Below are 26,710 nucleotides of genomic sequence, written 5' to 3'. Positions count from 1 at the left end.
ATTTTCTTGCGAACCTCTATTTAAGGACATGGCGAAATACTCGTGCTCCTGTGTACAAGTGGGCCCACCACGCAAATCCTCTAGAGCATTCTGACCATATTGGCCGCGGCTAAAAAATTCCTGGCATAGTTTAAGTGTATCGCTTTTTGTGGCTGCCACTGCTTCTGTTGTTGTTGCTGTTTTTGTTGTTCTCAGTGGGGACTTGAAGTGCCCGCAGAAAAGAGGTTGTAAGATCCCAAAAAAAAGAAATTACAAAATCACAAATTAAGTAAATTAACAGAGCTGATAAGCGAAAAGCACGATAAAATGGCGATCCGGGTAATTACAAAACTCATCACGAGTTTTCCAAAGGGGGAGGAGCTGAGAGGGCCGTATGTATTCCTCCGAAATCGAGATCCCCGATCTATGCGCGTGCGCAGCGAATGAGTATGCAAGTGGGGGCGTGGCCATCTAATTAATTAAGCCATAAAGCCAGCTGCAAAATGAAAGACAGCACAAAAACGAGCGAATAAATAGAGGGTTTCTCTATATACATAGGCAGGGCTCTCTTTCCTTCAACTCGAAGAGCGGCTGCGAGAGGGGACTCTCTTGCGGAAAGAGAAAACCGGTTCGTCCAAGTTTGGAATATCGAATGGATATCCACGCCGAAGTTTATTTTCATTTCATTTAATAGTTACACGCCATCTGAAGCACATCGATCGCAAGTTTAGCCCGTCCCGTCGTATTTGGAATGATCCACAATAAAGTCGCCACAAATAAAGTAAACAGCCCAAACAAGTGCCTAGCGACAAATAAGCCCACTAAATGCAGCGCATTCGGAACTCGCAAAACACAAATACTTCCCATAACTGATCGAAATCACAACCAATTTAAAAGGATTTCCCCAAAAAGACTTTGAATTTATTCAAACAAAATCGGAAATTAAAACGGCCATAAACCAAGACAAGGAGACTCCGAGAGGAAGACTTTAAAACCTACAAACTAAACTTAATTAAATAAAAAAGACCATAAAAAGACAAACGAGAAATTAAATAAACTTACGAAAAACTAAGAGAAAACTTGCGAGTGAGTTCAGTAAAACAGCAACTAAATAAAAGTCAACTGTGAACTATTCCATTAATAATTTTAAAAACCATCAAACATTAAATAAAAAAACAATTTATATTGAATAAATGGCAAATGAGACATAAATTAAATATAAACGAAAAGTCTTAGAGAAACTTAAAGCCATAATACATAAAGCATTAAAATACACACAAAAATCAAACAAGAACTTTATTTTCCGCCACAAACTTCAAATTTGCCGCCAAAGCCCGCCACTTCGCAACACTCAGCTGCTGCATCCCTGGATTTCCGCCACATTCCAACACTGCAGGACTGTCAGCTGTCAATTTTCCTGTGTGTGTGTGTGCGTGCGAGTGTGTGCGTGTGCGTGTTGCAAAACGTCGGCGTTGCACTTAAAAACCTTAAAATTCGCGTTCCTGGCCGAAAAAACCCGGGTTGTTGGCCACTTGGTGCGGTTATTCGGGCTCAGAACTCGGCCCCCAGGCAGCCGGGCATAAAATCCGCCCCAGAAACGCGCTCGCCGCAGCCAAAAAACGCCAGCGAAACGCGCGCGCTGAGTGTTTTGTGCGTAGTTTTATTTTTGGAATATAAAGCGATCTGATCTGAAAGTGTGCCGCGGCCGGATTTTCAGATATTCAGATTTTCAGCACCCAAAACCCAACAGCAATAATAGACGCGCGCGGTGCCTTGGATTTCTACGGCTCCACGGTGGAGAACTTTTACCTCAGAATGGATCCGACGCGAGGTGACTCGCGCTACAACCTCAACTACTCGATGAGTAGTATCGGGTTAAGCCTGGCGGATCCGGCGGATATGTACGGCAACTCCGCCTTGGGGGCGGGTCGTCCGCCCTCCGGCGGTCTGCTGCAGAACATGGGCGGGGTGCCGCCAATGCAGCGGCCGAACCCCGCCTCGGGAGCACCTCCCTCCACCCAATGCCAAACGCTCCACAGCCCACAACACGCCTCCCAGCAACAGCAGCAGCAGCAACAGCAACAACAGCAGCAGCAACATCAACAGCAGCAGCAGCAGCAACATCCCCAACAGCAACAGCAACAACAACGCGGGCTCAAGCGGTCCGGCAGCGATTGCTACGAAGATCATCACCGATCCTCCGGAGGACTCACCCTCCAAGGGCTCGACAACGTGGCTAGTGGAGCCGTCGATGATAGCGTGGACAACTACAACCCGCTGCCCAATAAGAAATCACCGCCCGCCAATGGCAAAAAGACAAAGGGACGTGTCAAAATCAAAATGGAATACATCGACAACAAGCTGCGTCGCTACACGACCTTCTCCAAGCGCAAGACTGGCATCATGAAGAAGGTAAGATCGAGACGGAGGAATACCCACTTTCCAATCCCTGTCCAAATCCCCACCCCTATAGCATCCCAACCACGATTGCCGGTGCAATTGGGATGTTGACATTGGGCCACGTTTCCAGCGCATGTGCAATTAATAAATGCTTCGGGGATTCAGTTGCGACGGAATCCTAAGGTTCCCTAAGAACTCTGGCATTGTTTGGCCTCCAGTAAGAGGGGGATTTATCGTCATCTGGCCATCGGCACAGTGACGCAGTGCTAGAGGGAAGACTCCTATTAGATTTTCCTAAAAAAAAAAAAGCAAGTTGAAACTGAAGGTGCTTCCTTATTGGTATAAGAATGGTTTTGGGACATTTTCTTACAGTTCTAGACTGAGAGTTACGAGCCTTAATCTGTAGTTTCATTTACCTCTTTTTGAGGCATTAAAGTAGCACCTATAAATAGTAACAAATATTGAGTTCTTTTCAAGAATCACACCACTGTGCCCGGCAAGTTGCCTGGCTCATCTCTAGAACAGTAGCCGAAGATCCTCTTGTTTTTGGCCAGATCCCGTCTGTTTAAGCCAACTGTTTGGCCGCTTTGGCGGCGTTGTGTAAGCGCGGTAGCCCACGATTCCGCGTTTCCCTTTGTTTTCGGCTTCATAAAATGTTAATTTGCCGCCGCAATTGCATTCAAAGGAGGCTGGCCACCAGTTGGCCCAGCTACCCACAATCCACTGGCTTCCACTCCGCCCCAAACAATTGATGCGTGCTCCTTGCGGATTCTGGCCCAGTCGTTGCAATGTGGCCAATGGCTTGGCATTTTCAAATGACCAATTTTCACACGCAAACTTACATAATGCCACTGCATTTGCTCCTGCTGCTTTCCATCGATCTGGGGGCCGCATATGAAATTTTTCACATTTTTCAAATAGACTTCCCTGGCCACTAGCTAACCAAGCCCCCGATCAAAATCAGACAAAAAGCATCAACATCGCGGCGCTAAATCACGATCTCAGCACGATCTTTGGCCAAGACACAAAATCTTATGAAATATTTGACCCAACCAGGCCAAAAAACAAAACGTAGGAGCTCGAAAATTTAAAAAGGGAATATTTAAACAAAAGCTTAAACTTAAATACATTGGGAAAATGAATAGCAAAATTGAGTAAAACATAAATTAAATCGTTAGTTTGGTCTTTAAATAATGGTTGCAGCTGTAGGAAACTAAATAAATATCTTACTTTTGCAAAAGTCATTTGATCCGAAAGTGGTATTACTCCGTCGGTTAGGGTATCCCAAACATTTGACCCCTGGGACGTGGGTTAGCCCGCTCGGGATTGTGGTTCTCGGGGGCCAAACTTATGACAGGCGCACGCCCGGGACAAAAGGCTGCCTCTATATGCGTTCCAAAAAAATATCGTTTTGGTGACTTTGATGCGGTCCCTCATCGATGTCCAGCCGGCGGACAGTTGACAGGCAGACAATGGGATTTCGACTTGGCGCTACCATCGCTGCCAGCAAAAAGCGCAAAAGCAAAGGCAGAGGCAAAAGCGGGGCAATCTGCAATCGGCCATCCACCATCCACCAGCCCTACCGACCAACAAATTGCGGCCAATGAACTTGGCCCAGAGAGTTGTCGCGCCAACCTGTTGGCATGCTTTCCACTGGCCAATTTTGGTCATTTCGCTCTGGCCGATAGCTGCGAATCTTTGGCGTGGGTGGTCGGAGGTAGTGAGGCCAAAAAAGGCCACAAAAGTGAAAAGTGAGCTAATGTCCAGAAGTGATCTCATTTGCTGGCCAGCCTAATTGCGTGGGCCGCATTATCGATCCGGGCTTTCGCTTCTGGCTTCTGGCTTCTGCATAATGCACAGCGAACAAGCCATCGACAAGTTCCCAACAATTGGCCATGGCCAAAAGGGCACAGGGGCGCAAAATGCCGCCAAAAGGTGTTAAATTGAAATCACGAGGCATGGGCTTGGGAATTGTTTTCGGGGGATCAGCTTCCGTGCTGGAAGGTAAAGCCCCAGCCTCGTCGGCAGATTGTGCCCAGATAAGCCCCAGAAAAAAGCCGGACCAAGAGGCTCCACGTCGGCTCGCCTTTTGGCCACATGCAACAGGCCGTAGCCTCAGCAACATACAACACTCGGGGCACCAAGGGGAAACTGGCAAACAGGCAACAATCGGCTTCTAACAAATGACTCTCCATCTGGAGGGAGCAGCCAGCGCGCGGTCTCTGGGGCTGCCTTCTTGTCCTGTCAACGCTTTCGTACCCCAATCCTCGCCCGAATCCGAGTCGTGTCCTTTTGTCTTTGTTCGAAATTCAAATTGACATGAATTGTTGGCCTGTTCGCGGTTGCCCGGGCAGCTACCTAGGCATACAATCGACACCTACTCAGAACCAGAATCGGAATCGGAATCACAACGAGAATAATCGAAATCCGATTCAGATTCCGCTTTCGGACCGTGTCAATTGTTTGCATTTACACATGTTACACATAAAATTGGCAGCCAATCGATGTCGGATGGAGTGGGGCTAACCCAATCCGATCCCATCCAATCCGATCTGTTCCGATGCGATCCCCAATACCCAATACCCAATGCTCAATGCCCATCGCAATGCCCAACAATGTGTACAACAATTTCATTAATATTAATAAATGGTCCTGGAGCGTTTGCTTCTCGGTCCGCCAGTTATTTATGCGCTGTGTTTTTCGACTCACGGCAGCCAAAGTGGCGGAAAGCGGCAGAAACTGTTGCCAGCCAGACCGACAGCGACTTTATCGCTTTTATAGTAATTACGAGCTGTTGATAGGCAGCTTAGGCTACCGTCTAATGTGCAGAGCCAGAAGCAGTCGGGGAGGTGATATCGGCTCCATGAGGAACTCCATCGCGATGCTCGCGTGACTTTCGGGTCTTTTGCGTGGGCGTGATGGGAGAAAAGGAAGGGTTTGACTTAGTGATTTCTCCGGCATAGACTTACGAAATGGGGTTGCCTTGATCTACTTATTTTATTGGAGATTAAAGATGTTTTACAAAACATGTACGATTGTGGGAAGGAGTCCCCTTAGTGGGTCCCCTTAGTGGGTTCCCTTAGTGGGTCCTTAAATTAATAATAAATATTTCCATTAAGAAGAGGAAAAACTTAAAATCGAAGTACTCTTTCCATTGATATTGAATAGTGATGATACGAGTAGTACTTCTGGGTAACAGATATAAGACATCTCTCAAGTCTTATTTCGTGTCCGACTATAGTTAGGTTTTAGCTAATATATACTTAGTACAACTTACTAAATCACGCTGGCATCTCTGGTAATTTAAAGTCCGGCACATTCGAGGTCCCGCTTAACGCTTCTTATCGCTGCAACATAATCGCATAGTTTGGTGGGTAAATTTATGTGCCGCTCGGGCAACACACGCTTCGCCAGTCTGGTCCGCCAGTTGGCTCGCAGATACCCGATACCGATACCGATTCCGATAGCATCGAGTACTTAACACGATCCTCTGCTCTCCCTTCCTCTTTCAGGCCTACGAGCTGTCCACGCTGACCGGGACGCAAGTGATGCTGCTGGTGGCCAGCGAGACGGGCCACGTGTACACATTTGCCACGCGCAAGCTGCAGCCGATGATCACCTCGGAGGCGGGCAAGCAGCTCATCCAGACCTGCCTCAACTCGCCGGATCCGCCCAGCGTTGGCGGCGGCGACCAGCGGATGTCGGCCACCGGGTTCGAGGAGACGGAGCTCAGCTACAACATCGCCGACGAGGACTCGAAAGTAAGACAATTGATATACGGTCACCACGGGCACGCTCATCTGGGTCACCCGCCGGCACCGCCCTCGCACTATAGCCTCGAGCAGAGCCTGATGCAGTCGGGCTATAGTGGCGGCCAGGCCTCGCCGCTTTCCCACGCCCAATACGGCGGCCACGGGCACCATGCCCACGTGCCGCACGTGCCGCCGCCGCATTCGACGCACTCGCACATGTCCCACACGCATGCGCAGCGCTAGGTTTCTGGCTAGGATTCTCTAGGCAATATCTGGGACTTGGTTGGTGCGGAGAGAGCGTCTTAGGTGATCCTCTCCAGACTTTAGCTTTCAGTATCAGTTCCTGAACTTAAGATAGGCTTATAGGATGGTAATCTCGGTTAGATCTTTTACTCTGGCTTTTACTTTTACAGATTATTTTCCTAGTTATTGACTTTTGAAACATAAATCTAAGTTTATTTCATGATCCCAAATTGAAGCACCTTTAAAATTTACTACAAAATGAGATCTGAGAAAATAAAAGCCAGTTAATGAAGCCTCTCATAAGACCAACCGAAAAGCTTGTCCCCTGCACTGTATCACTTAATTAGGTAGAAGTTCTGTTTGACCAAAAGACCACTCCTCGACGTTCTCCCGCACAAAAACCAAGCCAGTTAGTTAGACAGCAGTTTATATGTTTAGCAGATCCAAAGTGCAGCAAATGGCTCGATCGAACTTCGATTCTCGTATTTCGGATCCATGGCCAATACGATCTCGCCGCTCGTTTTGTTCTTGTTTGTCGCAGATCGCAAATAGCAAATAGCAGATCGCAAATCGCAGATCGTCGTGTTTGTGTTTTGTGTTTTGTGTTTTATTAATGTGTAGTTTACATTTTTTCGTATACTAGTCAAGACTCTACTTAAAGGCGACTGTGCCATAGCAAAGCTACAGCTCCTCCCAAGTGCACCCCAGTACCCCCATAGCAATAGATCAATTGTCGCATCAGCTGCAGCTTCCAATCCAGTGCCATTCTACCGAACCACTAGAGACACATCGAGACACAGCCGAGACTGCTTTAGTTAGTCCTTAAAACTTAAACCATAAGTGCAATACCATAGCCAGCTTAGTGGAAGGAAGGGAAAGTCGGCCAGCTGGAGGAGGCAACTTTCCGCAAAGATTTGCTGAACAGAGTCTAAAGGGTAAACAGCTCCTCCAGTGCGTTTACGAAACTTAGTTAACAAGTTGATAGCAAATAAATGTAAAACAAATGTCGAATGCGCCGGCGGCCATTTCCTGAGTGAGAGAGGGTGAATGCGAGTGTGATGAGCGTGCTCCGTAAAGTTTAAGCGTATTTTCCGGATTCGTTTAGCCTAATGTTAGTAGTATTTACCGCCCCTTAGTTATGTTTATTGATCGATCCAATTGGCTTTTATTGACACCTACTAATCGGAGTGTTGCATGACGAACGCTCAAAAGTTATCCGTTCCCAGTTACTCCATGCAACACGGCCGCCACCTACTCACCTTTGAGCTGTTTGCTTGTTTCGCCCTTTCTACTAATATTTATTGTACCTATACCTAAACTTAAAAACCAAATTAAAACAGCTCAAAGCACGTTCTCTCACCCCTTTAATTTAAATTATTACTTTATGTTTACTCCGTTAAAGAAAACGCTCAGCAGACGCGCATAATTTAGTTACCGAGACACACTTTTCTGTCAAACAGAAAGCCGAGTAAATTCTTTAATACTAGTTAAATTTATTATTTAATAGAGCGTGCAATGGCCGAAGCAAAACAAAAGACGTAAATCGAATAACCCTAAAGCAATTTACCTACTAAGATATCGAAATATGTTTAAAAAACAACCACAAATAGTGTCTATACAAGAGAAACATATATATATATATTATTTAGCGCAATATTATAAAATAATAAACAGTAAACGAAAAACGAAAACTACAAACTAAAAACTAAAAACACCGACGCAGAATAATGTAAAAGTGCCCGCCGAGCGGAGAACCCAAACATATTTCCAGCCGTTTCAAGAGCAAGGTTAAGAGCACCGCGATAAGCCCGAGCCCAGAGCCAGAGCCAGAGCCCAGAGTTTCTAGTTAGCCTACACACGGCTGGTAATAATCCAAGCTGGCGAGTGGGTCGGCTCTCCATGAATGAATTTCTGATTTCGATATGTTTTCCTTTCGATGTTGCAAAGAGCTTCCGCTTCTCCCATAGAGACCCCGAATGAAAGAGTTTTGGCTGCGGGGGCTTCACCCGGGGGCTTTGTGACGTCATGACAACAATGCTGGCGACGAGTTCATAAATCGATCAGAGCCACCATTGAATCTCGTCATGCACCAACAGCCAGTCAGCCAGTCAGTCAGTTTGCGAGTCTGCGAGCTCCCCTCTGTTTTCTCCTGGCTTGGCATGCAAATCGCGTTTGTGGCTCGTACTTTTCAATGCCAAAAGCTTTGGCGTAGGCACCACTGGCCTCTTGGCTGCCCCGATGACGTGTGCCACGATCCGCGTCCCATTCCGCTCGACTCGCCCCTCTTTTTCCCCAACTCAGTTTTTCCATTCAGCATGGGCCGATGAATGAACGCCAAAATGTTGTGGGTGTGACACCAACGCCGGCTCAGGTCATCAGATGTTGCTCTACACTCAAAAAAAGGGAGGTAACCTTAAACCGAAAATATTTCTCGCACAACCTTTTACATCTTTTGTTAAGAAATAAGTACTGAAGCTTTGTATTTCCGATGGCTTATCAAAAATCTAAAGGTCAAAAGTGGCTCAAGTCCAAGCCCCTCCGATTGTTTCCTGTGCAGCCGTTGGTAGCTGCCTGCCAGCTGACTGATAAAATAAAATCCATAACTTGTACCGCTGCTGCTGTAGGTCGTTCTGCCGCCGCCAACTCTTTGTCCAACCAAGGTTAATTGCCGACATGCAGTGGGCTGTTCGCCGTTTGCTGTTTGCTGTTTGCTGTTAGCCAACATTTGCTGGCTCACATTATGTATACATTTGTAAGTCGTATATACCTTGCTCCGATCGAGAGTGCGATCCATCAGTCTGCGCGGGTGTCTTGGCTACATAGATCGCCTTCTATGGTCGCTCACCTGCGCATCATCGTCCGAACCGCCCACGAAGCCCCGCCAGTAAGAAAAGCTGCAAGTTTGTTGGCTTTTACGATTTCGTATTTATTTCAAAATTTGATTTGTGTTTAGCGTTGACATGATATTAGTTTCACTATCCCTGAGTTTGCAAACTCTGTTTGTGATTACTTCTCAAACTTGGTTGATCAAAACTAAGGTTCTGATCTTAACCTTTTCAATGCCCCATCATTGAGCCTTCTTACCCATTTACCTAAAAGAAAAAACCAAAATGAACCACTGGCCCAAGTTCCCCTCCTCGGCAGTGGGAGCACGGGTGCATATCAGTTTGAGAAATTAAAAGCATTTTGCGGTTTCGTTGACTATCGAAGCTGCGTGCCGCTCGAGCCTCTAACGACATTTCAATGATTTGCTGCTTGGCTTTTGCTGTTGCTGCTGCTGCTGCTGCTGTGCTTGCAACAGTTGCAACATGGCCACGTGCGCAGCACAAGACGCAGGCGGAGGACAAAAGCATTTGCAATGCTCGTCGATTACGTACGAGGGCGACCTCTGTCAGCCAGCGTCCAGCTGTCCAAAAGCCACCAACAACGCAGCCACGCAAGGAATCTCCTCCGCGGATTTTGTGTTTAAGCCGCCGCTGCGAGTTCTAACCGCATGCCGCCACAATGTCCTCTTAATTTCCTAGCCCGCGCTCACCACGCGATGATATCGCCGGCGATCCTCCAGAGCCCCCAGGAACTGCAGAACCCCATCCCCAACCCGAATCCCATCCAGCCGTCGTCCTCTGTCTGTGCGCTCGTTTTTTAATTCAACTGATTGTACTGCGGCTTCTGGAATTCGGCATTTCTTAAAGCCTTTGCGCACACACATTGTGAGTCGGCAACTTCTGGCGACCGCCGACCGCCGACCGGCCACTGGGATACTTGTATACTTGGCCACTTGGCCGTTTCCATTGGCAACTCGGAGCCTCCGACTCCCGATGCTGATGCTTCTGCTTCTGCTTCTGCGCCGCTGCCGCCGCCTTCGCAATCTGAAAAGGTTAAGAAATGACAATTTGTGAGCGTTTTTTCTTTTCTTTCGTTTCGTATTTCTTTGTATTGTGTGTTTTTTTTTCCAATCTTTTTTGCGAGTTGGCCTGTCTTGCTTTTGGCCCTGTTGCTTTCATTGTGATTATTTAAAAGCCAGACTGAGACCTTAACGAGGCGCTTTTGGCCTTTCAGCAGGACTCACATTTAGTTAAGCAATTATTGGGCCGCAATGCAAACAAATAATGCGTACATTGTGTGTGCTTTAGAGTCTATCTGCCTCGGCGGTTTGTTGCCCAATCCCCTTCCCAATACCAGTACCAATGCCAATCCCGATCCCCCGCCGACTTACTCCAATGATTTTCCAAGTTAATCAAAATTCTTGGCTATCCACGTCGAAATCTCTGCGACCTTCCCCCTCTTCCACTTTTCCCCTTCTCCATGGCTCTTCTAGCGCCGCCGGGCCACGCCCAATGCAACGCCCATTCAGTGGAGCGTGGCGGAGGCAGCGATTTGGAGGAAACTTATGGCTTTTTCGCCGTACCGCTCCCCGCCTTAGCTACTTATATAGGCAAAGGCAGCTCCGCTTCACTGACCAATTTATGGCTGGGAATATTTCTCCTTTTCCCGAGTCTGGTTGCCTCATAGTGTGGATTCTCCTATGAAGATGTTTGCCTAATTGTGCCACAAAATGTTGCGATAACATAACTAGAAATTAACGAGAGAAAGACGCATGAAACTATTCTAACATTTAGTCGGACATGATTTTCTTAGTAGTTTCTTTTCCTCAAAATCTTTTGAAAATGTAGCAGCAATGCTTTCTGAATCTGACCCTACATAGTTTCTAGTTTTCTACTACCTCAGATTCCACTGCTATTTGTTTGTTTAATTAATGGTTTTCAACGATTTTCCAAATAACAAGCGAGGTCAATAAAGTGTTGACAAATATTGTCAAACTTTTTGCAATGATTACAAACTTGGCTGCCTTCCCAGCTCTGGGCCATCTAAATCTGTGGCAAGTTCCGGCAGAACTCCGGCCAAACTGTACTTTGAAAGAAGAAAAACATGTGTAGTAACAAATTCTAGGCAAAACTTTGAGCTGGCGTCTGCTTAGCTTGGGACTGCGATTGTGCCCATCTCCCAATTCCAATTCATTATATAATGAAGCACACGCGGACTTCCCACATGAAGCGGGGCAAAAGCCGACTTCTACCCACAGTCCGCACGGTTAACAAAAGTTAACAACAATCGATGTTCGGCTGGTTCAGCTCATTTCCTGCCCACAATAAAATCAAATGTTGAAATCCACACAGCTTCGGTGATACATTTAAGTAACATTGGAATAAACATTCTCTCTCCGCTTCCTAAGCCCGAAGATTGCGCTGGGCCAGAACCTAGTACGCGTACCGCGATGCCACTTGGCGCTAATGAAAGTGCCATAAATTTTCAATTAAACTCTGGCCAAAGTCATTTTTCGTGGGCCCAACCTTAGCCCCGTCGTCTGATTGGCAACGATTAAGCCATCCGACGAGGCTCTCCCGAAGCCTTCGCTGCAATTATTTGCGAATTAACATTTATAACACTTGATCCTGTGCGTATCCGTTGAAAGCTGGGCTGACTTGACGCTTCAGCGCATTTAAAAAGTATTTTTGTGGCACAACAACGGCGCAGCAGCAGCTAAAGTGGCAGAGTGCGGCAGCCGAGAAATATTTTGCCGCATTTTAAGAGTTTCAGTCCGTCCGTCCGTTTGTTGTATGTCTGTTATGCGGATTCATTGCAACCGCAGCCACTTGTTGCGATGTTGTGATGTTGCTGCTCTGTGCTGTGTGCTGATGTTGCTGCTGCAGTTGCAGTTGCGACGTTGCTGTTGTGCTGAATTTCACACCAACAATGAGCGCGAGCCAACAATGAATGAAAATGACTGGACTGGACTGAACTCAACTCAACTGAACTGACGGACTGGGATGACCGACCGCAGGCTAAATCGATACCTTAATTCAAAGGCACGCCAGACCGCATTTTTGGATAATATACTCCAGCTCCATCCGCTCCAGTGGGCCAATGCTGCTGCTGGTGGCTGGTAGCTGTTGGCTGGTGGCACGCGTGAGATTTCCTGTCTGCAGTTTTTGGGACATTTCATATCGGATTGCAGCCAAATTTGGCATCCTTTGTGGCACGCGGGGTTAAATATACATATAAAAACATCGATTCGGTGGGCTTATCGGCCTGGGAATTGTGGCAAAGGCAACGGCAACGGCAACGGCTTATTGTTCTTGCTGTGCCGCCAGCGTTGTGCAACGACTTTAAAAAGCTGTTAACATGCGTTGTCATCGCTGCCATATGTTGCACGACAGCCGACTCCTGGTCGCCACCACCACCACCATCAGCTCCACCGCCATCGATCGGCGATCGCTTTTGGGGCAGCAGCACCACCGGCGACGACGACGGAGATGGCGACGGCGACTTGTCAACCACCTGGCACAACTGCACCACTTTTGTGACGGTTGCATCAACGGGCTGAACTTCAAATCGACGGCAGGCGTTGGTTTCCCTCGAAATCTATGCGAAAGTGGAAACGCCAGCGATTTGCGTAGCCTGCAGCGATAGTTATAGCTTCCTCAGCTCACATGTGCCGTCCCTTATTTGGAAGCTTGTGTGCGAAGCGCAACAATTATATATATGTACGCGGGCTGAGCAGACTCACACAGGCGACTGAGCGCGAAAAAACCAGCACAACAACATCAGTGCACTGGGAGAAAAGGGGGAAATTCGCCAAGCTTTTGTTTTCATTTCTAAGGAAGCGAAAGTATATGTTTTTAGTAACAACTTTAGAGATACCATTAATGTTCTATAGCTGAAATCTCTTTACGTAAGAGATGGTTAAAGAGATGGTTCCCTAGGGTGGTAAAATAAATCTTCTTACTTAGCAAACTTCTTAACTTGTCCCAACCCCTTTGCAGCAGTGTAGCGTCGGTGGCCGAAAGCCGAGGCTCGAGTTGAGGTTAAAGCCGAGTGCAGCGGAGAGTCGTCGCCACATTGGCTGACTTATGACGAAAATAATTGCTGGCTATTGCTATCTTTAACTGGCGATCGCGTCATCGTCATCGTTATCGATTATTCGTAGAAAGCCCATCGCAGTTAGCCCGTTTTCATTAGCCCGTTACATGCGGCGTATGAGTAATCAATAATAATTTTACCGCCAGTTTTATGACTATTTTCCTTCGCCGCTTTTCCGCGACAACTGCGTGTGTGTGGTCCCAAATCGATTGCCATAATAATTTCACGCAAATATAGCCCAGCAAACGCGGCAACAACAACTCCGACTACGACTGCGACAATCATCGTACAATATTGTAATTTACTTAATTTCGTATCGTTCAGAATACGCAAATTTTGCAAAAGCGAGAAAAAAAAGTGGAAGAAAACATTGTCCATGCATTAGTTACATGTCTGTGGTTGTAGTTGTAGTTGTACTTGTTGTTGTTGTTGTTGTTATGAAAGGCGACTGCGCGGCGGTTGTTTTCCAGCTTTTTGGTTGTTTTTCTGCTGCGTTTGATATGCAAATTTCGTGCTTTTAGAAAGAGACACAGAATTATCGTATCTGTCGGCTGGCTGTTGTTGTGGGAGCTACGAATCAGGGGTTGCATATGCTAATTTTCCGATATATATGCTCAACTAGGAAAAGCCCAGGAAATTGTTTATTTAGTGGCTAATATTGAACTACTCTAAAGAGGCATCCTCCTGCTTTTTTGGTATTTACTCGGGAGTTTTAATGGCAAATGCTGCAAATACATTTCACAGAGAAACTCTGCTATTCGCCTTCGGATCGTTCTCTGCGCAATGTGGAATATTTATGTTAGAAGTCTTTAAAAATACATCCCGTTCTTTGGGAGAGCACATCCTTGATTCTATAAACCCGACAAGTACATAAGACAAGATAGTTTAATAGTTTATCACTCGAAGTAGGCGATGCCTTTGGACCTTTTACATATTTCCCATTTTCTCCTCTCCTCTCAATCCTGCGAAGCAATCGTTTTTCGGCTGAAATCTGCTAGTGCCACACGGCGTATGCGCAACATTTGCGTAAGATCTCGGAATATCAGCCGGCAGTGGGGCAAACAGTTTGGTTTTGGGTTGGCTGCCACTTACGCGACAACGCCTTGACATGCCCACACGTCCGGCGACAACAACACCCAACAACTTTGCAACATGCCACAACGCTTTTGGAATTTTTCGCCGCTGTTACGGCGTGTGAGAATTCACAAGTGTGTGTCCGAGAGTGTCCGTGAGTGCGGAGGAAAACCTTTAATAAGGGAGCCCAAAATTTATAATGTGGCACGCAATTAATTCACTGCCAAAGCTGCCAAGCGAAGGCGCAAAAATTATCACACCATTCAAATGACGCTCACGAATGTGTTTTCGAGCTGGAGCTGGAGGGATTGGCCGGCCACCAGCGACTTGCAACATGCGGCAACAACTGGCAACCAAAGTCGACACATTTTGTTTGTTCCGAACCGTTCTCTTTGGCGGCAAACATTTAACAAGCATCGCCTGTCCGTTGGGCCGAGGATGCCACCTAGAAAGCTCACGCTAGGCGTCCAATTGGCTGGAGTTGCCGCCGATCATGGTCATGCCACATGGCCAAATGGCCACATGGTGCCTACTGCCTACTGCCTACTGCCTAGTGCCACCAAGTGGACAATGCCCAGGCTTTGGCCGGTGGTCCTTTGTCTCGGGAGCGTTCCTTGCCGCCTGTCAGTGCTAATTTGTTGCTGCTCGTGCAGCCAGTGTAGGCCCCTTTTCCACCTTCCCCTGTCCCTTCCTCGAACACTAAAAATATAGCCATAAATGCTGATCAATATGGAGGGACTGGACAAGGACAAGGACAGGGAGAGAAATCTGCATGTCCTTAATGCTGGCAACGTGCGAGTTTTACAAATTACCAAATGAGCAGGAGGCTGTGGCAGTGGCAGTGGCGGTGGCGGTGGCAGTTGCAGTACAAACTCGCATGTGTCCACTCTTTTTCCCACGTCTCATTAAAATTGCAGTTAAAATGCAAGATGCTGCCTCCGTTCTTTTACTTTCTATCATCGTCATCGAGTCAGCGAGCCAGAGACGCGAACGAAGACGACGTCCCATCGTCATTATTGTCAACTCTCAACGAGTTGCCAATCGTCTGTCCCGGCTATCTTTCTGCCTGCCGTTTCTAGATTGATGTCTCTGCAGTCAGACAGTCAGTCAGTCCGGCCGTCCAGCAGTCCAGCAGTCCATCAGTCCAAGAGTCCCGCGGAATTACAGGAGGCGGAGGTGATCGGAGGAGGAGTGGGCAGAAGCCAGCTTGGCACAGTTTGCGCACTTCGGCATTTCATTGCCCCGGCTCGAGATGGAATTTTCGGGAGGAGATTGCTCCTACTCCGAGATAAGGACCAAATTTTCATTTTGAAAGCCAAAGAATTTCGGAGACGGATAGCTGACTTCATGTGATATGCCTCGAAAATGTATTTATTAAACGTTGAAATACTTTGCTGCTTGAAATAACACATTAAGTTACGTTTTTAGCTGATATTTTACCACAAGGAACATATTTAAAAGAAAGAAAACGATTTCATACAAAGGTGGTTCCCCATAGTCCATGCTCGTGTTCATTTTCAGGACTGAAACGGATGTAAAAACAGTTTTGGGCTGCTAGAATATCCTGCTTTATAGCAAAGAAATGTGAATAAAATGAGTTAAAAAAGTTCTCGTTTGCTTGATCGCTCATCAATTTGTCTGGCAAAGTTCTGGGAAAAGTACACTTGAGTTCTCGGCAATTTTTAGGGATGAAGTACTCCTCCGCTCGATGTAATTGTGCAATTCTTTTGTTTGATTTGCCCGCTGAGCTGCGCCGCAGTTTAGCTTTTAACTTCAGCTGCCCACGAGCTGGTAGATTGTTTAGCTGTTATTGTTGTTATGGGACGTTAATATACATTTGATTCTTGTTATATCTCATATATATCATATATACAGATGTGTATAATGAAAAGTATCGAGTGTGTGCGCGCCTTAATTAAAAACTGTGGCCCGCTGCTCGTAGGAGTTAATTAGACTGCGGAGGTGTACGGGCCCAGTTTTCAGCGTTCAGCGTTCAGCGTTCAGCATTCAGTTTACAGCGGTCCGACGATCCGGCGATCCGTCGTCGTTCGCTTTCAAGTCAAGCCCCAGCTATTAGTCGCTCAATATTACGCGTTTGGCCGACAACATTGTTTTTATTTTTTGTGCTCCCGTGTTCTGTGATCTTGAGTTATCGACGGCATGGGATGGATGCTGTAGGGGACACGGGGCTGCTGCTGTTCACACGCTGCTCATCAACAATTGCTGTCACGAATTTTCCACTCGGCGCTTTTTGCGCGCGCTACTTGTTTGTATTTTAAAATTTATTTATTTGTGCAGCCTCCACAGCTCGCACAGCCTCCACACATGATGGGGATCCTCTCGTGGAGTGGATCGTCCGCACGGAGTGTGTGGTGTGCGAGCTCCTCCTGGAGCGCACTGAAGAATGCATTTGATCAGATAATGTAATTCGCATTTTAAATTGAGGCGCATTCCCAGTTATACTTCTTCTCACATGCATTTACCTGGCCATCGGCATCCTTCGATTTGCCAGGCGGAGGAGTACGAATGCTGAACTGGAGAAGCCCCAGCCTCAGCCCTCAGCCCCAACTTGTGCTCCATCTCCTCTCGAGGAGCCCCACGCTCAGTCGCGACCAACATTGCGGGCGTTGCATTATTACGCACAAGTAAATCATCGACGACGTCGCCGCTGTCCACCATCGCAGCCCAACGGCTTGTTAAGTAATTTAGTTGGCCTTTTTTGCCCAACTCTCCTCGGAGCATCTTGTTTTTTCTATATTGCATTTGGCATATTTGTTTAAAGAGCTTCTTGTGAGCTGAATTTGTTATTGTCTCTATAAATGCAATAAATTGGCATTCAATTAGGCCAAAGGTGTTTCGTACTTCGGTGGGTAGAAGGAACTCTCATGGCAGATGGTTAAAGGGTATGATAATTATAGCTTAATTAACTAACTAGATTTTATAGGAAATTCCTCTTCTCTAGGTCGGACAGTCCTAGTAAGCAGTCATAGTTGTCAAAAATGATCAATCTTTCTATCTATCTATTATCACATATTTTAGTGAACTTTTTGTATATTTACTTAGGGACTATTTTGTGTAATAAATATTTTAAGGTATTAATGCCAGCCTTCAGTGCTCACCAAACTGTGGATGTAATCGGCTGAATGCCTGCCTTAACTTACTAACTGATTGGCAACGCCTTCAGTTCGCTTCGCTGATCGCATTGGAACTTTTGGCTACTTGGCATCTCCTGGCAATCAGACATTAGCATATCGGTCATAAGATCTATAACTAAACTCGACGGACAGTTGACAGTTACCTCCGCCCGCAGACGGATCGGATTGGATCGGACGGCATAAGATCATATGGGATCCGTCATGCGAAGAGGCTCGTCCTGCTTTCTAACGATTGCATTTTTGATATTTGTGACACGCAGATTTTCCATCAGTGTCAACAAGGCATTGTTTGGCGAACGTCAACGTGGTTGGTCCGCCATCCTCATCCCGGACTCCCGGACTCCCGACTCCCGACTCCTGACTCAACTGACAGACTCGATCGGCCGTCCGATCGTCGTCGATTTTTCAACATCAGACCAAAGTCAGGCCAAAGTCGGGCCAATGCAAAACCGAATGCAGCGCGTACATTTGCATAGACACAAAATTATATGAGACCGAGACCCAGGACCCACAAAACGCAGCTTCCTGGTCTTTTTGTGTCGTTTTTTTGGGCTGAAATTTATGTACCCACACAATGGGGTAACAAAACAGTTGGAGGAACCGATGAAGCCCCGTCTCCGCCATGCTGGGGAGTCGGGCTTATGGTGTTGGCCTAAACACCATTCTAGCGGTTCGTTTAGCTTGTTTATTGGCATGAAAATCTATCAAAAATGCATCATGCACTTTATATTTATTATATGTAAATACAAAAATAATGTGCTTGACATTTGACCCGGCCCAAACGACAACGTTATGGCCAAGCCACATGTTGCCGTTTGCCGGTTGCTAGTTGCCTGTTGGCCAAGTTGCCTGCAAGTCTGCCAGTCGCGAGTGATTATGAAACTGCTTTGTCGGTATCCGGGGATATTTGGTTATTGTCTTTGATTTTGCATTCTAACACAAATCAAAACGGGCCAACAGCAATCCCAACACTCGCCACTTAAATGCTCGTTTATAATGTTGTTAAAATACAATAAATAGCCAGGACTCGCAGCAGGCGGTTTTCACCAGCTATCCAAGGCGAACGAACACATTTCCATTTCCCTCGGCCGCTGCGACTGCTCATGCTGATTTATGAAATGTGGACGCCGATGTGGCGGGCCCACAGACCACAAGCCGCAAACAGAACCCCAACCCCTTGGGCCAGCTCTCTGGCCAGGCTAAGACCAAGACTAAGGACCCCGGGCCTCTAACTGGGCAAAGTCGGCAGGGGTGATTGTGTGATTGTAGGCCCGTGATTGAGTTGTCGGCCTGCTGGGCTACTGTTTGCAGTGCGCTGAGTGGCTTATCTTGGCGGTGCATCGCAGCTGCTCGACTAGCCTGGTATTACTCTGCCGCCTTCACCTATCACGGCTTAGAAGAGGTCAAGGAGTGATCTAGCACCCAGAAAGTATCTAAGTTGGGCGTCTATAAACATTAATCAGTGCACTAAGCATTAGCCACCAAAATCTTTTTTGCTTAAACTTTTAATCTTCTTTATACTTCCTCAATAATACATTAGAAATAAGAACATTTTTATCATTAAACTTTTATACAAAGTCTAGGGCAGATTTGCTTAACGCCGAAATGATTTTTATTTCATCGTATTTATTCTCACAGATTTGACTCATGCCTAGAGCAAGCGAGTTCCAGCACTACTCGTATTTATCTTAAGGATTCTTATCGCCGTTATATAAAAATAGCTTTAAGTAGTTTGTAAACTAAAAATAAGTTTACTGTGAAGTTGTGATAAGTCTAACCCTCTCTATTTCGCACTTTAACTTATTTTAAACTTAACATTTCCCACTTACCTATGTTTAAGTGCCTGTTTATTTCCTCCGTATCACAGCCATGATCGGTGTGTGATCAAGTCTCCAGTATTCAAGTCACCATCTTTCAATGTTCTCGTACTAATTTTCTTCACACACTTTCCCAGTTTCTTTTGATTGATCACACTTTTCACGTCTTTCAATCGCTCAAGCAAAGAAGCCAAAGATCGCTCCTCGATCGTCGTGCAGGTCACGCAGTCGCTCACAGACTGAAGACGTAACCCCAGCGGTCGAAACTCTTGAGTCCCGCTGGAGAAACCTGAGAAGAAACCCGTTTGGCGCGGACTTAAGAGCACGCTCGCCCCTTGAGGTGGTGAGTGCGACAGAGAGGGTGTACGCAGCCGATCCGCTCGCACCTTAGAGCTGCACTCTTCGGCGTTCTCTTAAGGTCTTCACTCTCCCGGGTTTTATTAGGCACTTATATTTTATATAGTCGTCCATATAGCCCGATCTGTGGGCGGGACTTGCTGGCCGCTCGTGTGCGTATTAGATTTTATAGACTCGCTTTTGACTTGCTCACCAATTCCATTTTGGGCCGGGCTTATATACATTGGCTGCGTGGGGACAAATGAGCAAACAAATGAGTGGTCCCCGGTCGCTCTGGGCATGAAAATTCAATTTACACCAACCTGCTACAAAATGACGTATCTCTGCATGTATTTATTGAAATTTATTCGACTATATACAATATATATATTCGATCCCCAGCGATTTGTTGGGTGTAACCAGTTCTCGCATAAAAATATGAAATCAGCGATTGAATATTTCGTCTTTGGATGGTGGGCGTGGGCACGCTCCAATCCTATAGATGCCTTTGCCGTTCTTTTGTTCGTTTTTGTGAAATGACACAATTTAATGAAATCCAAACAGTTCTCGGCTTGGTCTTTGACTAATGGTGAAGGTGCCAATCGCACTGCTGGAACTGATTTTTCAATTAGTTTTAGAGTTGGCCGGTGGAAACTGTGATCGACTTCGACTAGATTTATAGTGGTTTTAAATTAGCACATTTGTCAGCTTGGGTTTCTTATGGTTATTCTCTTTTCTGTTAATGATTTCTATATTCAATCCAATTTTAGCTTTTCTTTATGTTGGTGTATATTTTTATTCTGAAACTGTCCTTAGAGTTAAAGTTGTTACTAGCTACGAGTATGTATTACATTTTAGAAAAATCATGCAGATGAAAGACCTATCATATATATATATCAACTTTATATTTCCTTTTAAGTCTTACATGCTCAGCTTATAAAAGTATTAAACTGGGTTTTCTACATCCGTTATTTAGCTACTTTAGTCTGCTTCAATAACTAATGTTTCAAATGATACCTCGTCCAAGTTGTGGTTTTTTGATTCTTAAGCCATTTAAGATACTCCCTACATGAATCCCTAAGCTAGCCTAATAACTACCTACACAGTCTTTCTGCAATTTTAATCACTCTTTAATGACCAAAGCAACAATTGAAATTTGATTTATAAATATCCCTGTAGTGCACCTTTTGTCTAAAATTACATAACAAGCATTCAATGGGCTTTCCAGAGTCTAATCGCTGTCACCGTCTCCAGATTGCTTAGCTAGTTAGGAGCCTCCTTCGGCCCAGCTAAATCTTGCTAAACATCGAACTCAGTTTGTCTGGGCACCCACATCAGCCTCCCCCTCCAATCCTTCGAGTCACTTAACATACTCCGAGTTGAGATCTTGTATTCGTATAATTGCAATTTCCATTCAACTGTTTGTTCGCCGCCGGTTTGTGTCCAATTCCATTTCATTTGTTTGGCTAGTTTTGTGGTTGTTAGTGCCCATCATAAATTGCGGGAACTGGGGTAGGGGGCTCTCCTCCGACGGCCGGGGGAGTGGACAGAGGGAGCGGCACAGGCTAATCGGTGGCGTTTCATCTGCGGCCTGCTGTCCTGTTGCCTCTTGTTCGCCTGTCGGCGCACGCATAATTAGGCCTGAGGACAATCGTTTTGGCTTCTGCACTGCGGGAAATGAATGTAATATATTTTTTGGACTTCATAACATTGAAAGATTCCGTGATCAATATCAAATAAACACTGGTAGTAAATCAACTTTATTAGATACATAATCTAAGCTATTCCAATATATAAAAGAACACTTTTCGTCGAGTGCATAAGTAGCAGGTTACCCCTCGCAATTTAGCCAAATAATTGGTAACTGAAAACAATAAGCTCGTTTTTCGTACTCCCGGCCAATCGTGGCATCTTAATGCGGCCCTGACATTTAAATAGATGCTAATTCCCATCATAACTGACTCGGGACCCCGAGTTCCCGTTTGCCGGTCTGAACTAATGAATTTGAACCCGCCACTCGATTGAGACTGGCTCACGACGACCCGACTCCATTCCATTCGATTACCAACTTCCTGCTGGCCGCTTTCTTTGCGCGTGAATCCGTGTAACCGCAACCCGCATCAGAAAAACGACACAAAACTGTGATTTGCCCAAAAACAGAAAGCCGGCAAGAAAGCTTTGCTTTGCGGATATAAACGCTTTTAAACTCCATATTGTGGCCTGGCCCGGATGCGACGACAATTGTGAAGACGACCAAATGGCCAAACTCCGAGTTTAGCTGGCAAATGTCTACGCAGTGTTGTAGCTTCTCCCGCTTTGCGGCTGTGTGTTGTATGTTGCCAGTTGGTTGTTGGTTGTTCGCTTGTTGCCGCTTCGTGTCAACCGACTTGGGCCTTAGCTTTCGGCTTTTGTTTCCACAAGCCAGGCCGCCCCATTTTGCTTAGCCAGCCAAGCCAGCAAGCTGGCCAGCCGTCCCATAACATTTGCTTCAACGTTTCCTGTTCAGAATGCTCTCCCCTGTCCTGTGGTTGTGATTGTGTGATTCCTCCTACAAAATCAAGGGACAGTGGTTCAGGAAATTGTCTTTACTTAATATACAGAGTACAAGAAAGAGCATTGCTTAGAATGAATACTGTACATGATACTAAAACTATAATTTCCAATCTACAAGTCTTCAATGAAAGGTTACTGCTTTGCATTTTACCAAGTCCAATCAGTTCATAAAGTTCTTTTTAAATATTGAAAACATAAATGGGTTCAATAAACATACCTATATAGAGACAAGGGTGGCTTTTATTGACTTCAATGATGTACAAAAAGTATGAGCAATGAAAACAATATTGACCCTAGCCCAACTCCCATTTCATCGTATATTCTCACCCTTTTGGACCACGGTTGTGTCTTGGCCCGTTCCCTGGGCAATTGTGCGTTAGATTTAAGTGCTTTCGTTTGCCAGCCTTAATTTGCATTTTTATTTTTATGTTTTCATTGAAAGCGCCAGCATCAATGGAGCCCGCTGGCTTCAGTCGAGAGCACATTTGGCTATTCCTTTGTTTTCGGCTTAAAGTTATCAGTGTCGGTAGATGTACACGGCATCAACGGTAGCAGCAACAGCAGCGGCAGCAGCAACAGCAGCAGCAACAATAACAACACAGAGAACAACATGCAAAATGCAAATGTTTATTGGCCAAATGCTGAACGATCTCAGCCGGCTGAAACTGAGAATGGGTCCTTCTGTTTTTGTTTTTTCTGGCTTTCAAGCGATTGAAGCGGGTGCTGACTGCCACAAAGTTGTCGCCTTTTGTTGTGGCAGCAACCATTTTGGTAAAAACAACTAATCAATTGGCAAATGTGCCATCCGTCAATCACCGAGCCGAGTCAGTTGGCGGTGGTGTAGGTCACACGACACCACTCGATCGGTGGTGCAGCGGCGGCTGCAGCTTTAGTTGCAACTGCAACTGCATCAGCAACGGCCACCGAATTGACTCGCATTCACTTTTGGGGCAAATAAAATGCCACCTTGGTTGTGAATGTCAGTTAGCCAATTTGAAAATTCATTCATTCAATGCTTTGACGACTCGCTGACTGACTATTGCCAACATTTATTATTAGCCTTTCCCAAACTGACTATTTTTGGAGCTACCGATGGCCACACAACAGTAGCAACAACAACAGCGGCGGCAGCAACAGCAGTAGAGGCAACAACAACATGCCGCACATATCACAGCAAGACAAATTTCTATATAATTGCATTTGTCGCAGGCTCTCCAAGCCTCGAAGTTCGACTCCGAAGCCACCACTGGCGAGGCCAGATCGGCCAGACAATGCCAGGCATTATTTTTATATAAATTGCATGCCATTGGCCCGGCCAGTTGGCATTCCATCCAGCCAATTGCCAGTTGAGAGTTGAGAGTCGGGGCAGGGTTTTCGCTCCGATTGTGTTTTTTTGCCTTGCTTTTAGCCAGGCTCAAACTCTAATTGTCATTTAATGAGACACGCTCGGCATTTGCGCACGACACACGACTATCAATTTGGCAAGTTGCAGTTGCCATCAGCAGAGCCAGCAGAATCAGCAGCAGTATCAGCAGCCATCGATGAAACTGTTTGAACTGTTGGAAAAAACAATTTGTCGTCCTGCATCAATACTGGAAATTTAATGGGATATTGATGAAGCGCAAAGTCCAACTGCAAGGCTCTTCATTGAAACATATCATCTAAGCCACTTAATAAGACTCAACGTACCATAAGTCACTCAAAAGATAAGCTAGCAGCAACCTACTACAGCACTATTTTCTTCATTAGATCTTAATAGTCGAGTAAAACTCATAAATCAGATTAATTTGTATTTAATATTAGCTCAAATATCTTGGCAGGTGCCACAAATACATAATCAAGTCAAATGCCAAAAGAATAACTTCTTATATTCACCTTAAACTGCCAAGGAATGTATATTGCAACACTTCCTATAATATCAACCCCTTAAATTAGATTACAATGCATCAGATTGTAATGCATTCGGAATAATACCTTCTGAACGACTTAACCTCTTAATCAACCCCCAAGATAATGCAAGTGGAAGTATTTGCTGAGCAAGCCCTTGAAAGGTTTATTTCCTTCTGGATTCCAACAGCCTCCGTGGCGCAATTGGTTAGCGCGTTCGGCTGTTAACCGAAAGGTTGGTGGTTCGAGTCCACCCGGGGGCGAAGCAACTTTTTTATTTTTTTTTTATTTACTAATTAAATAGCTTCCTTAATGTTTTTGCTTAATAAAACTTTTATTTATTACTTTTGTGTCGCGAATTTTAATTGTGCAATTACTATGGTGAAATCGCACACGTCTTGGGAGGTCTGCGAAATAAATTCTGCCAACAGCAAATAGATTAGATAAGCAGATAAGCAGCAGGGAACATATAGTTTTTATTGAGAGATTGCAGGGCTATTACCAGAATTATTCCAAGCCTTTTACGCGTGGCTCAAACTGCAAGCTTGGGCACAATGTAATCTTTACATGAGCAGCTCCCCTTTCAGCTGCCTTCTAGTTTTTTCCTTCTTGCAACTGCTGCAACTGAAAACCGCGAGCGTAACAACAGTTGCACATGCACATGTTGGTGTTGCCGTGGCCAAGTATATCATGGCAACTTGGAGACAGTTTGTCGTCGTTGGTTTTGCTAATTAAAATGTCTTGGTGCTGTCACTCAAAAGGCGGTCGCCTGATCCACTGGCCAAGTCGCTTGGCTGGCAGCAGACGACGTCGACGATGACGACGCCCATTTTAGTCAGCAGTCAGCGGCAACAATGCGATTTTGCCTTTCGCGAACTGCCGCTGCGGTTGCTGTTGCTGCTGCTACAATTTCATTGGAAGTCCGCTGATGATGTGGCAGGGGCACGCGGCGTATGCGCAATGCAATTTGCGATCTCCCTCGCACAAAATGGCGATCGCATTGTTACAGTTTGCAATTATTTTGATTTATTTTTTGTTCGTCCCAGAGGTTCAGTTCAGAGCTCAGCCCCTGCTGGCACTAATCAAAATTAAAATGACGCGTCCGATGCCATCCAAGGCGATGCGACGATGATGACGATGGCCCCGCACCGATCACGTCGCTCGCCGGAGAGTCAGAAATCAATATTCTAAATTCTTTAACGCGTGTGCACATTTAAGGCAACGCCAGCTCATTGAGATGCGTGCCGGCGAACAGCCTGGCCAGCACTTATACGCAATTTCGCGCCATATTTGGTGCAAACATATTGGATTTTTTTGTCATCTCGACGTCTCTTTGCTCCCTGCACTTGGCTGGCATATAGAACAGGCCCCGGAGCAGACCGGAGATCTCCCGATCCCCATTCCCAATCATCCTAAACTAAGCTTAGCCTAAGATCAGCAGGCCAGACTGTTTGTCTACAGCACTAATCGTGTGTCTTACTCTTCTCTTTCCAGGATGACCGATCGCCTACTTCGTCCGGCAACGAGTCGGATGATTCGTCGGATGTGGAGATGCCGGCGGAGGCTGCCGAGGTGGCAACCAAGCCATCAGCCAGCAAAACAGAGCTATCAGCGCCGTCTTCTGCACCATCAGCAGCCACATCGTCGGCGGCTGCCTCATCTTCTGGATCCAAAACCATGCCACCATTGAACTATCAGACTGAGACTAACAACGGACCCTCGACGTCCACAGCCGCTGGAGGAGGAGCCCCGGCGGACAGCAAGTATGTCTACTCAGCCGCTTCGATTGCCAACATACCGCAGAAAATGCTGAGGCAGCTCATACAGTCGGGACACTTGCAGCTGCACGCTGAAGAAGGTGGGTAACTTGCTAACCCCCAAAATCTGAAATCCTAATACCTTCTGTCCTTACAGATGGCAATCAGTATGTGACCATACCACTCAGCTCCACGGCGGCAAATCTGATCAAGAGCAACAAGCTAACAGCCTCTGCATCAGGAGCCTCAGGATCAGGAACTCCGGCCAAGAGCGATACCAGTGCCGAGAAACCCTTGACCATCAAACAGGAATACGATTAGCCCCCAGCTACGCCCACTGCTTATCCAATACTGAGAACTGCGTTTATCCACACTTGCCCAAACCATTTGAAAAAAGCATCAGCAGGAGATTACCATTACCATTACACCCACAACTCTCTTAAAGTCTATCCAAAGTTTTCACGTCATCAGTCAGGGATGACGGTCGCCTGCTAAGTCTAAGTCATACTATATCTACTATATCGTATATATACTATTTTTTATACCTATACAAGGAGAAGTGAAAAGAAAAGTGAAAAAGAAAGGGAAAAACCCTGATCTGGTACCCAAGATATATCTACATACGTAAGTTTTAAACGTTTTGCAAGTTATACAACGTAAAGGCATTAAACCGATATCAAGATGAATTAGGATCGATGATTGAATGATAAATGGAGAACAAGGATGATATGGATGTTCCTAAACCGCAGAGATCATGTTGCTTTGTTACTAGTTTATATTGTTTTATTATACAATACATAAATACATATAAACCACTTTTTTTGCATAAAACCAAA

General features: G+C 45.8%; 2 protein-coding genes and 1 non-coding gene across 3 annotated transcripts; 2 read left to right on the top strand and 1 right to left on the bottom strand.

The window, feature by feature from the left end:
* Window positions 1-1,238: 1,238 nt before the first annotated feature.
* Window positions 1,239-26,710, top strand: LOC108107376 (serum response factor homolog). The gene is made up of 4 exons (XM_017214886.2): window positions 1,239-2,391; window positions 5,892-6,140; window positions 25,612-25,975; window positions 26,032-26,710. The coding sequence occupies exons 1-4, from the start codon at window positions 1,795-1,797 to the stop codon at window positions 26,193-26,195; spliced, it is 1,374 nt and encodes a 457-aa protein (XP_017070375.2). The 5' UTR covers window positions 1,239-1,794; the 3' UTR covers window positions 26,196-26,710.
* LOC108107186 lies at window positions 8,830-9,099 on the bottom strand. Its single transcript, XM_017214604.2, has one exon. The coding sequence runs from the start codon at window positions 9,097-9,099 to the stop codon at window positions 8,830-8,832; it is 270 nt and encodes an 89-aa protein (XP_017070093.2).
* Window positions 24,307-24,380, top strand: Trnan-guu. The gene has a single exon. It is a non-coding gene; the product is annotated as a tRNA-Asn (tRNA).

This window comes from Drosophila eugracilis, unplaced genomic scaffold (assembly GCF_018153835.1).
Source record: "Drosophila eugracilis isolate 14026-0451.02 unplaced genomic scaffold, ASM1815383v1 contig_1765, whole genome shotgun sequence".
Taxonomy (NCBI): domain Eukaryota; kingdom Metazoa; phylum Arthropoda; class Insecta; order Diptera; family Drosophilidae; genus Drosophila; species Drosophila eugracilis.
This window is presented reverse-complemented; position numbering and strand designations above follow the sequence as displayed.

Coding starts and splice junctions, on each gene's coding strand:
- LOC108107376 (XM_017214886.2), top strand. CDS start 1,795: ATGGATCCGACGCGAGGTGACTCGCGCTACAACCTCAACTACTCGATG. Junction 2,392..5,891: donor AGACTGGCATCATGAAGAAG/GTAAGATCGAGA, acceptor TTCCTCTTTCAG/GCCTACGAGCTGTCCACGCT. Junction 25,976..26,031: donor GCAGCTGCACGCTGAAGAAG/GTGGGTAACTTG, acceptor CTGTCCTTACAG/ATGGCAATCAGTATGTGACC.
- LOC108107186 (XM_017214604.2), bottom strand. CDS start 9,099: ATGTTGGCTAACAGCAAACAGCAAACAGCAAACGGCGAACAGCCCACT.